At 51.0% G+C, this 11,592-nt stretch overlaps 1 protein-coding gene and 1 non-coding gene across 2 annotated transcripts; both read left to right on the forward strand.

Annotated features, from left to right (window-relative positions):
- Window positions 1-1,197: 1,197 nt before the first annotated feature.
- Window positions 1,198-7,901, forward strand: RPL3 (ribosomal protein L3). The gene is made up of 10 exons (XM_035551734.2): window positions 1,198-1,307; window positions 2,216-2,408; window positions 3,031-3,199; window positions 4,065-4,200; window positions 4,960-5,146; window positions 5,545-5,705; window positions 5,984-6,085; window positions 6,561-6,656; window positions 7,131-7,250; window positions 7,785-7,901. Exons 1-10 carry the CDS (start codon window positions 1,305-1,307, stop codon window positions 7,827-7,829), a joined length of 1,212 nt encoding a protein of 403 aa, XP_035407627.1. The 5' UTR covers window positions 1,198-1,304; the 3' UTR covers window positions 7,830-7,901.
- Window positions 5,252-5,344, forward strand: LOC118250712 (small nucleolar RNA U83B). The gene has a single exon (XR_004779517.1). It is a non-coding gene; the product is annotated as a small nucleolar RNA U83B (small nucleolar RNA).
- Window positions 7,902-11,592: the final 3,691 nt, after the last annotated feature.

Raw genomic sequence — 11,592 nt, forward strand, 5'->3', positions numbered from 1 at the left:
TATTTTAGCTTATTAATTTTTAAATAACGTGTTTTCATTTCTTTGTTGTTACTATGTTTTTTCACATTGTCTAATATCTTTCTTTTAAGTACAGTGAAGATTTGTCAAGCGTCTTTTGCGTCATTACAGTTACCTATAACTACGGAGCTTTTTAATAAAAACAGCTACACATTATGTCAGGATTTTCTGCTGAGGCATGCATTCACTCACAGCTTTGAGCAAGAACATTGTTTTTTTGTAGAAAAAAAAATCGAGAAGGTTGACTGCAGTGGTACACACTTTCTAGCGCTATGTACATCTGAAAGATGACACTGGGCTATTGTATTGGACAACATAATAAATGACACAGCTAAAGAATTAAGGAGGTGCATGTGTTTTATTATGTATGCCCTGTTAATTTTTTTTTAACTAAAGTATAACGTTGCCTGTTATTACTTGTAAGTGTATGCACTTACACTTTCAAGAAACTCTGCAAGGTATTTAATATATATTTTTTTTTATGGTTCCATCTCAGAAACTTGATTCCAGGAAAGACTTAATTGTTTCAATGCACTTTCTCTTACCTAAGGCCTTCGGTATTGGCTGGCCAGCATATTCAGCGCGCGGCACTGTGGAAGACAACCAAATGCATCCTAAACTAATTCACAAAATTCAGCCAATTCAGATTTCCAAGCTGGCTAGCCAAACTTGATGATGGTGTGACAATCGTGGGCAGCTTTCTGTAAGCAGATCCGAGTCCGCCTCTGCCTTGCTCCTTCCACTCTCGTGGAAGTTGGCGGACAACTTAAAAAACAGGAACATAGCGAGGCACCCGCTGATGCCTGTCTTGTCTCTTCCTTCAGCTACGAGCATGTTTTGGCATTGGTTACAGTGTTGGTTTTTGTTGTTGTTGCTGTGTTTACCTTTTTATAAAAATCTTTTTATTGTATGAGAAAGGCAAGATGCTAAGTGTGCTTGAGGTGACTGCGGTCGGCACTATACCCGCTGGCTCAGGCTTTTGTACCGCCTGCGGCTGCCACCGTCAACGCCAGGCGAGGAGCAGAGGGCCAAGGCAGCGCTGTCCCCACCCCAAACCCTCTGGGGTCGGGTAGCCGAGCACAGATGCCACCTCAGGGGGCGACAGAACGGGAACCCCTGTGCCCATCCACCCATGCTGACATGCCCAAAATGGCCGCCAGCCCCGCCCCCGCCGCCATTTTGATCCCGCACTCGCGAGACGCCTGGCTCCCTGTTGGGGGGCGGGCCCCGTACAAGTAGGGTGCGCGCGGGGCGGTTCGGCCCTTCCGGCGCGGCGCGGGGACAAGATGGTGGGTACCGATCCCGGCCTGGCTCGGCCCGGCCGCGCCATCCGCCGCACATCGCAGCCATCCCGGCCCCGGCCGCCGCTTGGCCTCCGTCCCGCTGTGCCTCCGCTCCTCGGGGAGGCGGCGCGGGGCTCATTTTGGGGCCGCGATGCGGCGGGGGGCTGCCGGGCACGGTGTGGGGCCTCTGGGGCGGGTGGGGGGAAATGGCCTTATGGATGGCTCTAAACCTGCTCTGCTTAACGCGGCCTCTGTAGCGAGTCCTTCTTGAAGGACCTATTCGATTGTTGCTTGTTGCTCTGTCTTTTAACGGGGGTATTTTGCTTAAACTCGGGTGTGAGATGGGACGGGTAGTTCTTTATTCTTTATGTGGCTTTGCATTACCCGGTATTACTTAAGTCTCAGGTTGCAGGGGAGACTGTACGGCTGCTAATGGGTGTGTTTCTACCCAAAACAGGTGGCTCAAAGATGGGAGTTAAAATGTTTTATTTCATTGCTTCTACTTAGAATTGTTTCTACTATCCTTATTCTTATAGTTTTATTCAAATATTATAAGGGTATTTGTGCTTCCCTATCCCTAGACTTGTAGGGTGTGCTGAAATTCTGGTGGTGCGCTGTGACCACGTTACAGCACGTGTGCTTCTGTAATGAGTGGCACTCAGTGGTTTCTTAAAACGAGCTTGAAACGGGACATCGAGGAAAGCTAGGAAAAACGTAGTTAAGGAATGAAAACTATAGTTTAATATTATAATGGATTTCAGAAGCCAAGCAGTTGATACCAAGAATTTCAAGAACGTAAAAAGTCTTTTGCTATATATAGCTTTTATCTTAATGATAAGAACTGGCAGCTGGCTGTCAGATGGGGTTAAGTGAATCTCTGAAGCAAGCATTAAATATTTATTTTCTTTTTCTAGTCTCACCGCAAGTTCTCAGCTCCCAGGCATGGGTCTCTGGGCTTCCTGCCCCGCAAGCGCAGTAGCAGACACAGGGGCAAGGTGAAGAGCTTCCCCAAAGATGACCCCAGCAAGCCTGTCCATCTCACTGCCTTCCTGGGGTACAAAGCTGGGATGACCCACATTGTCCGCGAAGTTGACAGACCTGGATCCAGTATGTATTAATGCTCCTTTCATGGAGGAAGATGTTTTCTTACAAATGATGAAAGGTGACCTGTTAGGTCATAGGTAGCTGTGGATTTTAGTTCTAGTTAGACTTCACCCAATTCAAAGCCTTTCTTGAGTGGGTGGGTGGGTTACAAAGCACCCCAAAATCATCCTATTGTAGCATGAATGATGTCCCAGCAGCAAGACTTTGTCTAGGAGTGGTTGTCTTATTAATGGTCCTCTTGACATGCGTAGTGACTTACACAGGAGCCTGATATCTTGCTTTACCTGTTCTCAAACAGGCTACGTATGATGACCTCTTCTCTATGGGCAGACATGAGTAAATCACCTTTGGTGTTTCCTTGCCGATTGTCAAGTCCTGATTTAGTTCTGTTACTGGCTGCCATCCATTTTGCTTATCTGGCTTCGTCTCTGCTTCCCGCTGAGCCTGCCTCTAGTTTCTTCAAGCCTCTAAATTACCATTTTCAGCAGGTCTCTTTGCCATGCATCATCTTTGCCTTTGTGAAAAGAATTTGAGTCATGTAACTGAAGGATTTGAGAGTGAGGAGGAACAGAAGGTGCTTAACAGCTGATGCTGGTTTTGACTTGTTGTATTTGTCCTCTTCCAGAGGTGAACAAAAAGGAGGTGGTTGAGGCAGTCACTATAGTAGAGACTCCTCCCATGGTCATCGTAGGTGTTGTGGGCTATGTGCAGACCCCTCGTGGTCTCCGCAGCTTCAAGACCATCTTTGCTGAACACATCAGCGATGAGTGTAAGCGGCGCTTCTACAAGAACTGGTAAGAGAGCAGGATTTTTGCCCTGTGACTTAACATTCGTTTTTATCTGGGTTGCAAGTTACTTTAGTACAGCTTCTTGAGGCAGCTTTTCTGCAGTTAATGTTTGGCCTCGGTGACCTGGCCTAATAGCATGCCATGTTAGAGCAATGTTTATGAGAAGATGACAGCTTAGTGTTAGTGTCATTCATGGCATGGGGGTGACAGCGTTGGCTTTTGCCTGAGATCTCCCCAGCAGGCTACGCGTGATGATGCTTCGACGGGCGGACATAAGGAAATCGCCTCTGGCGCTTGTTGTTGAGTGTCGAGTCCTGACTGTGGCCTTGTTTTCTCAGGAAAGGGGAAGACGAGTGTTAGTTCTGATTGCCGTTCCAGGCACTGTTGTTGTGATTCAAATATGCACATTTGCCTGAGTACGGCTCCAGCGTGTCTCGAGCCTGCAGCCTGTTTATGAACTTCGCAGGCCGAGAAGACGTCAGAGCAGTGCAATAATTCTCACGGGTGTTACAGTAACGACCTGTCAGGCATAGCTCAGGCTTACAAGGGTGTTCTGCAGCAGATAGCGGTCATCTGACACAGTGGCTTTAAAGATCTGTTACTCTGTTAATTGTTCAACATCTCTCTACAGTCTCTTGCCTTCTGTACTGTGAATATTAATGTGCTTTGGGATTCATGGCAGCTCCGCTCAGCGTTGGCAATCTTGCCTCTGCCTGATGAGCTCCAGGCTCCGCTTGCCAGTGGAAAAGATTGCTTAGAAGCTGGCAATGAGCCCAAGCTGGCTAAGGTGGCAGCTCCTTCCGCTCGTCCCCCCTCCGTGGGGGATCGATGAAGGGCTTAGCCAAACCTTGTCTCTGCTCTGCTCCTGAAGGCACAAGTCCAAGAAGAAGGCCTTCACCAAATACTGCAAGAAATGGCAAGATGAGGAGGGCAAAAAGCAGTTGGAGAAAGATTTCAATAGCATGAAGAAATACTGCCAGGTTATTAGAGTCATGGCTCACACTCAGGTAAGTGTCTGCAGGACTCAGGTACACAGTGGAAACAACGAAGGTTGCAAGCGTAAGGCTTGCTTCACTTCAGTAGTGAGACTTGTGCTCACCTGGCAGTCTGGTGATAACTTGAGCACGTGAGAAGTACCAGTAGTCCTCATTCTGTACGCAGTGTGTGCTCACAGTGTGGGTGAGTAGCCTCGAGTGGGCAGCTGTGGCCACTGGAGGAGGTAGTGACAGTGTGTCCCTAGCTGTCAGTGCTCTGCCAGGCCTTTTTGGGGGTGTAATTACATCTTTGAGCTGGCTGTAAGTGCTGTAAGGTCTCTAGTTAGGACTTGACTATTCAATAAAACTAGCTTCCAGTGCCTAGACAGCAAAGACAGCATTGCAGCTGCTGATGATAGTCTTATCAATCCCTCTGCGCTGAATATAGTGGGAGTAGCTAAATATGACCCTACCCAGTGTCCTGCAGTGTGGTGGCCTTTGGCTCCTGTCACTGCTGGATGGAGCCTGGCTGGTAGCTGTGGGACTAGAGGCACTTGTTAGTCCTGTGATCCGCGGGTCGGCATCTAGCTCCCAGATGCTGTGACTTGTCATTTAAGCCACAGTACAGCCTTTCCCCCTAGTGTAGAATCGTTCACTTCAGTTCTTCAAAGTTTACATCTTAGAGTAAGTTCAGTTCCAAAAAAAAAGATCAGGCCGGGATTAGAATGGTACTGGATAGTTGATACGAGGTCTGTCTTGAAGAGGAACTAAATTTCAACCTTTGTGTCCTAGATGCGCTTGCTTCCCCTGAGACAGAAAAAGTCTCACCTGATGGAGATCCAGGTGAATGGTGGCACTGTTGCTGAGAAAGTGGACTGGGCCCGGGAGAAGCTGGAGCAGCAGGTGCCTGTGTCAACTGTCTTTGGCCAGGATGAGATGATAGATGTCATTGGAGTCACCAAGGGCAAGGGATATAAAGGTAACCACATGGAGGTTCTTTGTTGTCAGGGTTCAACTTTTAATGAAATCCTGGCCTTTAGTTGCCACAAATGCATGGGCCAAGAGCTGAGGAGATACTGCTGTCACAGTTCGGTGATGAGACCATGGAATAAGCGCTGGGCACAGCGCCTGACATCCGTGAGGAGTCATTCCATGCTGCCTTCCTTCTGAGAACACAATCCAGGACAGCCGGGGATGGATGTGGGGGGCTGTGGGACAGGGTGTGTCAAGAAAAGCAGGTGGTTCTTGGGTGCTAGGTCTGAGTTTCCCTTTTGCCCAGGGACAGCAGCTCAAAAGGTGTCGCAAACTCTAGTTGAACATTTTAACAGCATCACAGTTTGAGAAGAGTTAGAACGCTGTTTTGGTTTCTTGTTTCAGGTGTCACCAGCCGTTGGCACACCAAGAAGCTGCCCCGCAAGACTCACAGGGGGCTGCGCAAGGTGGCCTGTATCGGTGCGTGGCATCCTGCTCGCGTGGCCTTCTCCGTGGCCCGTGCTGGTCAGAAGGGCTATCACCATCGAACTGAAATCAATAAGAAGGTGTGTGCCTCTGAACTGCTGAGAGGAAACTGGAGCTGGCCAGGCTCACTCCCTGCAGGAGAGGGAATAGGGTGGAGAGTTTTGCTTTGGTAGTTTAGCTCTGTTTGCTTGAATGTAATTTGGGGTGCCGTAACCATAGCCATATACAGTGGATAACCATAAAATCCTTGTATGGCCACATTATCAAGTACAACGGATACTCTTCTCCATCCCAAGCTAGAATTGTTTGCATTCTGACTGATGCCTGACCCTTGTTCCTACTGTTCTTGTCATTTTAGATCTACAAGATTGGTCAGGGTTACCAAATCAAGGATGGAAAGCTGATCAAAAACAATGCCTCAACTGATTATGATTTGTCTGACAAGAGCATCAACCCTCTGGTGAGTCCTTGCAGCTGTGTGGAGAGAGTGGCAGTCTTGGGAGGCGAATGGGCGTGGTAGGAGATGTGAAATGATTCCATGAAGAGCTCTTGAGGAAAAAGCTGCTGTGGGAGGTGGTGTTGCTGCTGAGTCATTCTCAGCATTGACTCGTGCAACTTGTGCTTACTGCATCTAGTATTTGGCAGCAGTATAGAGGGATGTTACAAACCTAGGAATGATGCTCATGTAAATAAGGAATCATTTAGCCAGGGAAGCAGTTTCTGCTGTTTCATCAGCCTCTTGATGTTGCTGTTCTCAGCAGAAGTCATACAGCAGCAAGAAACTTGATCAGTAAAAGGTAGTAGAAGAAATGGGGACTTCAGTGAATGTAGGAATGGCCAAGAGCCAGAAGTAGCACAGAACATCAGGCAGTAAGCAAGCATGGGATCAGTGATCTTGCCTCTTAGCGAGCACTAACTGTTCTCTCCCTGCTCAGGGAGGCTTCGTCCACTACGGTGAGGTGACCAACGACTTCATCATGTTGAAGGGCTGTGTCGTTGGGACCAAGAAGAGGGTCCTAACCCTGCGCAAGGTGAGTAGTACAGACACCTGTCAGATGGGTAGGAACAACTTGGAGCAGCTGCACTGCTCCTGAGACAGATGTCGGGGCTGTGGGGATTCATGTTACCAGCCAGAAAGAGAGGCCTAAAAGACTTGCTGAACACGTGCACACAAACCCCCCTGGTACTAATGAGTTCTGGTGTAGCACATAAGTGCTTTCCGCAGTTATTTCACTCCAGGTCTGTTTCTAATGAAGGATGCTCTTCAGGGCTGAGGTTCCTTGTGGATCACAAGGATACTAGCAGGCAGATTTGGGCTTGCTTTTGATGCTGGTGTGGATTGACCCATCCTCAGCCTTGCCAGAAGTGTGGGACAGCTTATTAGCAAATGTGCCTTGTGCGTAGCAGCTGAAGCGTGAGGTCGGAGTGACTTAAGAGGTGTTATCCATGGAGGTGATGAGGAGAAAGGGTGCTGCTGCTGTACTCACCTACCATCTCTCTTGTAGTCCCTGCTTGTGCAGACCAAGCGTCGGGCCCTGGAGAAGATTGACCTGAAGTTCATTGACACAACCTCCAAATTCGGTCATGGCCGCTTCCAGACAGCCGAGGAAAAGAAGTCTTTCATGGTAAGGACACTTCGAGAATCTGGCACGTTTGTGTTGCACATATCTTGGTACTGTCTTTCTGGCTAATAAGTTTATAGCTCGGCCTTTGGGCTGCCCCAGGGCCGAGCTGTGCTGTTCAGTGACACCTGTGGGGAGGGGTTTGGCACTGTATTTGATCTGAGAGCAACTCCAGGTGATGGTGGACTGTGGGTGGTGGTCTCAGTTCCTCACTTGGGAGGGCAGATCTGCAGTCCCTGCGTCCTTTCTGTGTCATCCTGTGCTCGGTGGATGCAGAGGAGCTTCCCCACTAGGTGGCACCAACAATTCTCCACTGAAATTTGAAGTCTAATTTGGTGCAGCCTGGCTGTGCCAGGTTCAGCTTTCCACTGAAGCTGTGGGGTTGGGACTTGGGATTTGGAACAGATGGTGTCATTGAAGACTTATTTGTAGCAAGAGGAGAAAAATTAAGTAAAAATTGCAGCATTGTAATTGGGATGTGATGCGGTCATCAGTGTGCAATAGACTGCTGTTAACATAATTTATTTTCTCCTCCAGGGACCACTCAAGAAAGATCGCATTGCAAAAGAGGAGACAGCTTAATGTGTGGAACTGTCTTGTGTTCTGTGGCCTGCGTGCTCTCAGACCAAAAAATAAAGATTTTAAAGAATTTAACTTTGTCACTCGGTTTATATATAGCCACGTCAAGTCTGGTACTCTGCCTGCAGGCCTTATGCATGGGATCAACCAAACTGAAGAATCAAATCTCATTTGTGAACATGCCAATATTAACAGGGTTCCTGCAATGACTACTTCTTTTTCTTTACCCTTTTCAGAGAGCAAAGATGTTGGGGCAGAGCTAGGCTGTTATACGTGGCTGTGTGAAATAGCATTTGCGGTTAGTTACTGAGGCATTTCATGTGCCAGTTCCCTGCCTGAGAGATTAGGGCTCCTTTGAATTGAACTGATTCTGAAATTAATGAAACTACTTCAGGTGAAACATCACAATTTTATGTAGCTGCTTGGGGTAGGTGGCTGATGCTGGCTGTTACGATGGGAATCTTCCAAGTGGCAGGAGATGTGACCTCTATAAGCAGAAGGCAGCAGGTACCATGACTGAATTCATTCCCTCTGAGTTAGGGGGGTGTTAGCCAGAGTCCCCTGAACCTTCCCTGTCCCTGCGGGTGTTGGGGTTATTGCCTGGTGATAGGAAATGGGCTTGCTGGAGAGCAGGGTGACATTTTCATCCTGATGCCGACAGTTTAAATGCAATTTGAGGAGGGAGAGCTGCGTGGGCTGCTGGTGTTGCATTACCGCCTGGCTGAAAATACTCGCCCTGTGCTGGGGAGACAGTCTGGCTGCTGGTCCCCGCCAAGTCTCCCGGTGCAGGACAGGAGAGGCAGGGTCGGCGCTGTGCAGCGTGAGTCCTGACTGGAGTACTGCATTTATGGGAGCCGTGGTGTTATACCAAGAAAGGCAGCGCAGTCCCAAGCGCTCGGGTGCCTCCAGCCACAATAGTGAGATCACCCGTGCTTCGGGCCATAGCCTGACTGAAGGCTCATGTAAATTTAGATAACTGCGCTGGTGTAGCCTTTGCTGCCCATAATTGGAGAGGAGGCAGTGATTAAGGCAATAACCCTCCCGATTTACGTGCCAAATGAGTTGACACGCGGGGCTGCTCTGAGACAAACCCAGCGTGACGCTATTTGCTCTGATTGAAATGAGCGAGTAGATGCAGAGAATGTTTTTTGGGGTGATGTGTAGGAACCTTTTAAGAGTTAAAAGGTGGCCAGAAGGAGGGAAAACATTTACCTTGTTGCCCTAGAAACCAGACTCCATGACTGCATGATCTGGCTGGCTCCCTGTCAGCCTCATTTAACACATGAACCTGTTGGCTGATTGCAGCCAACTGTAACAAGAGAGGTCTCAACCACCATTTATTAATTTTTTTTTTCACAAATCTCCCTCAAATTGGCAGGTAGGTAGAGCAGAGCCCTAAATTAACATTCCCCAACGCAGGAAAAGTGGAATTTCCAACCTCTAGCCATCTCGAGGCACTGGCTTTGGGAGCAGCTCCGAAGATGGAGGTTTTCCTGCCGTCGTCTTTTGGCTTGGCTGTGAGTTGGCCATTTTAAAGCACGGCTGTGCTTGCTGGCCAGCCGGCGCGTGGCTTGACGCCAGCCTTATCTGCTACTGCCGCTTTGATCCAACCAGTCGGATGTCGGAGGGAACTGGGATTATCGGGCCGAGCGGTGAGGTGTCGGGGATGAAAACCCATGACAAATGACGCGCTGCTAATTCCGCCCTGCCAAAAAATCTTTCAAACCTCCTCGTTTTACCAAACGGCACCTTGTGGCGCAATCTCCAGCGGTGGCGGGAGAGCTGGTGAATTTATTTCCAAGCGGTAATGGCAGCGGAGGGAATTTTTAGTCAAATTAGCACCTAATTAAAAAGGAAGCAGTCCTGAAGAAATGCTCTCGGTGTTGGAGGTGGTCGGTGCCCGTCTAGCAGGAGGAGCTGTTTCATCTGGAGACCTAATGCCTGGTTTTCATGTGTTTGCTCTTGAGGGGGTAGTTGTTTGCTGATGGGGTGTGGGAGGACCCCTAAAAATACTTTTTTTTTTAATCCTTTTTCCTCCTCAAAACCTGGGGATAAGAGGACACCGGCGTCAGGAGGTGGCGCTCCTCCCTCTGTGGATGGTGGCGGCGGAAGGTGTGCAGGACACTTGTCCCCAAGGCCGGTGGGGCCGGCCTGGAGAATATCCCTGCTCGGCTGAAGGTTTGGTCACCCAGGGCTCCTTGAAATGTCCCGGTAGCACTCGGGGAACCGAGCATCGGGCTGTGGGGCGAAGCCACCCAGATCCATGGGGTGGGAGAAGCTGTGGGACGCTGAGCTGGAGTTGGGGCGATGTGTGGGTCTGGCCACTGGCCCTATTGCCCTGAGCCTCCCTTCTGCAGAGCCTCCGTCCATCCAGGCGGCTGGGGAAGGGTCCCACACCCCGGTGATGCTGGGAGCAGACCCCTTTTCCCACCAGACACAGCCCTGACCCCGCCGTTTGGCTCAAGCAGCGCCATGGGAACGTGCCCCGTCCCAGCTGGAGCAGCAGGGCCGGCCTTCGCCCCCGGCATCTGGGAACCCCGGCCCCAAACCCGGCGCTCCCCAGCTGCCGGCAGCACACAGGGGCTGGGACCGGCCCCCCTGGGGGGCTCGGGGGCTGCTTTCACAGCCTTCCCGCAGCACATCTGGCTCCGGCGCTGCGTCTTCCCAGCTCCTTCCCTCGCCGGAGATGAAACGAGACGCAGCTGCGACGCTTGAGCGGAGACATGAGAAGCGCGCGAGGCTGCCCGGGAGGGAAAGGAGAGAGTTCAAGTCGGGGGTCTTGGCTCTTGCAATTAGCTTCACAAGTGGCCCAGCTGACACCGCCGCCTCGCGCCCCGGCCCCTCGCCTTTGATCTGAGTGACAGGCGGCGAGCTTCAAGTGCGCCTGACATGGAAGAGGAGCTTATTAACGCGCCCCGGGGGAAGCGAGGCCGGGTTCACGCGGCACGCAGCGCGCGCTGAGCCCAGAAGGTCTCCCCGCACACGTCTGGCAGGTTGGAGGCTGCTGCTTCCCCAGTCCCGGCGCTGGAGGAGCAGCCACGCCGGCCCTTTTCAAGCTTTCGTTTGATTTACGGGACCCCTGAGCGGTTCCCTGCAGGAGCGCAGAGCCCCCAGAAGCGCCTGCGGGACCCCGCGGAGGTCGGGGCCTCCCCGTGCAGGACAAGGTGGGTGCCCTTGGCTGCACCCTAAGGCTGCAGGTACCTGCGACGGTGGCACGTCCCTGCTTGGGTGCTCAGGGACCTGCAGCACCAGTGTTTCTGCAGCCCTGGCTTCGGCGCTGCTCGCTGGGGCAGCGCGAGGCTTGCGGGAGGCCACGTGGCTTTTGGGAAGCCCTTTTTCCTTCCCCCCTCCGAACCAGCGTGGTGCTGGGGAATCATGTGTTTTTGTGGCAGCTGCTGGACAAAGTGGGGAGGGCTATATATATCTCCTGCTGCCTCCCGACTTCCCCAAAACGTGGGCGCGGGGCTGGGCTGGGGTCCCCCGGGACACCCGGTGCCATTTTGGAGGCAGAGCTGGGGCTCGGTCCCCCACCAGCCCCACAGCATCACGATGTGCTATGCCCTCGTAGCCCCAGCTTCAGACCCAAGGGTTTAAGGATGAAAAGCAGCGTGCCTGGATCCAGCCCGGTGCCCGAAGGGATCACCCTCTCTGAGACCGGTTCAGGCACAGTTTCACACCCGGTCAACCCACCAAAGGGCTTTTCCTAAATATTTTTTAATTTCCTTCTTGACAGCAGCAGCGGCGGAGACTGAATCGAAGCACCTGT

Source organism: Cygnus atratus, chromosome 1 (genome assembly GCF_013377495.2).
Source record: "Cygnus atratus isolate AKBS03 ecotype Queensland, Australia chromosome 1, CAtr_DNAZoo_HiC_assembly, whole genome shotgun sequence".
Taxonomy (NCBI): Eukaryota; Metazoa; Chordata; class Aves; order Anseriformes; family Anatidae; genus Cygnus; species Cygnus atratus.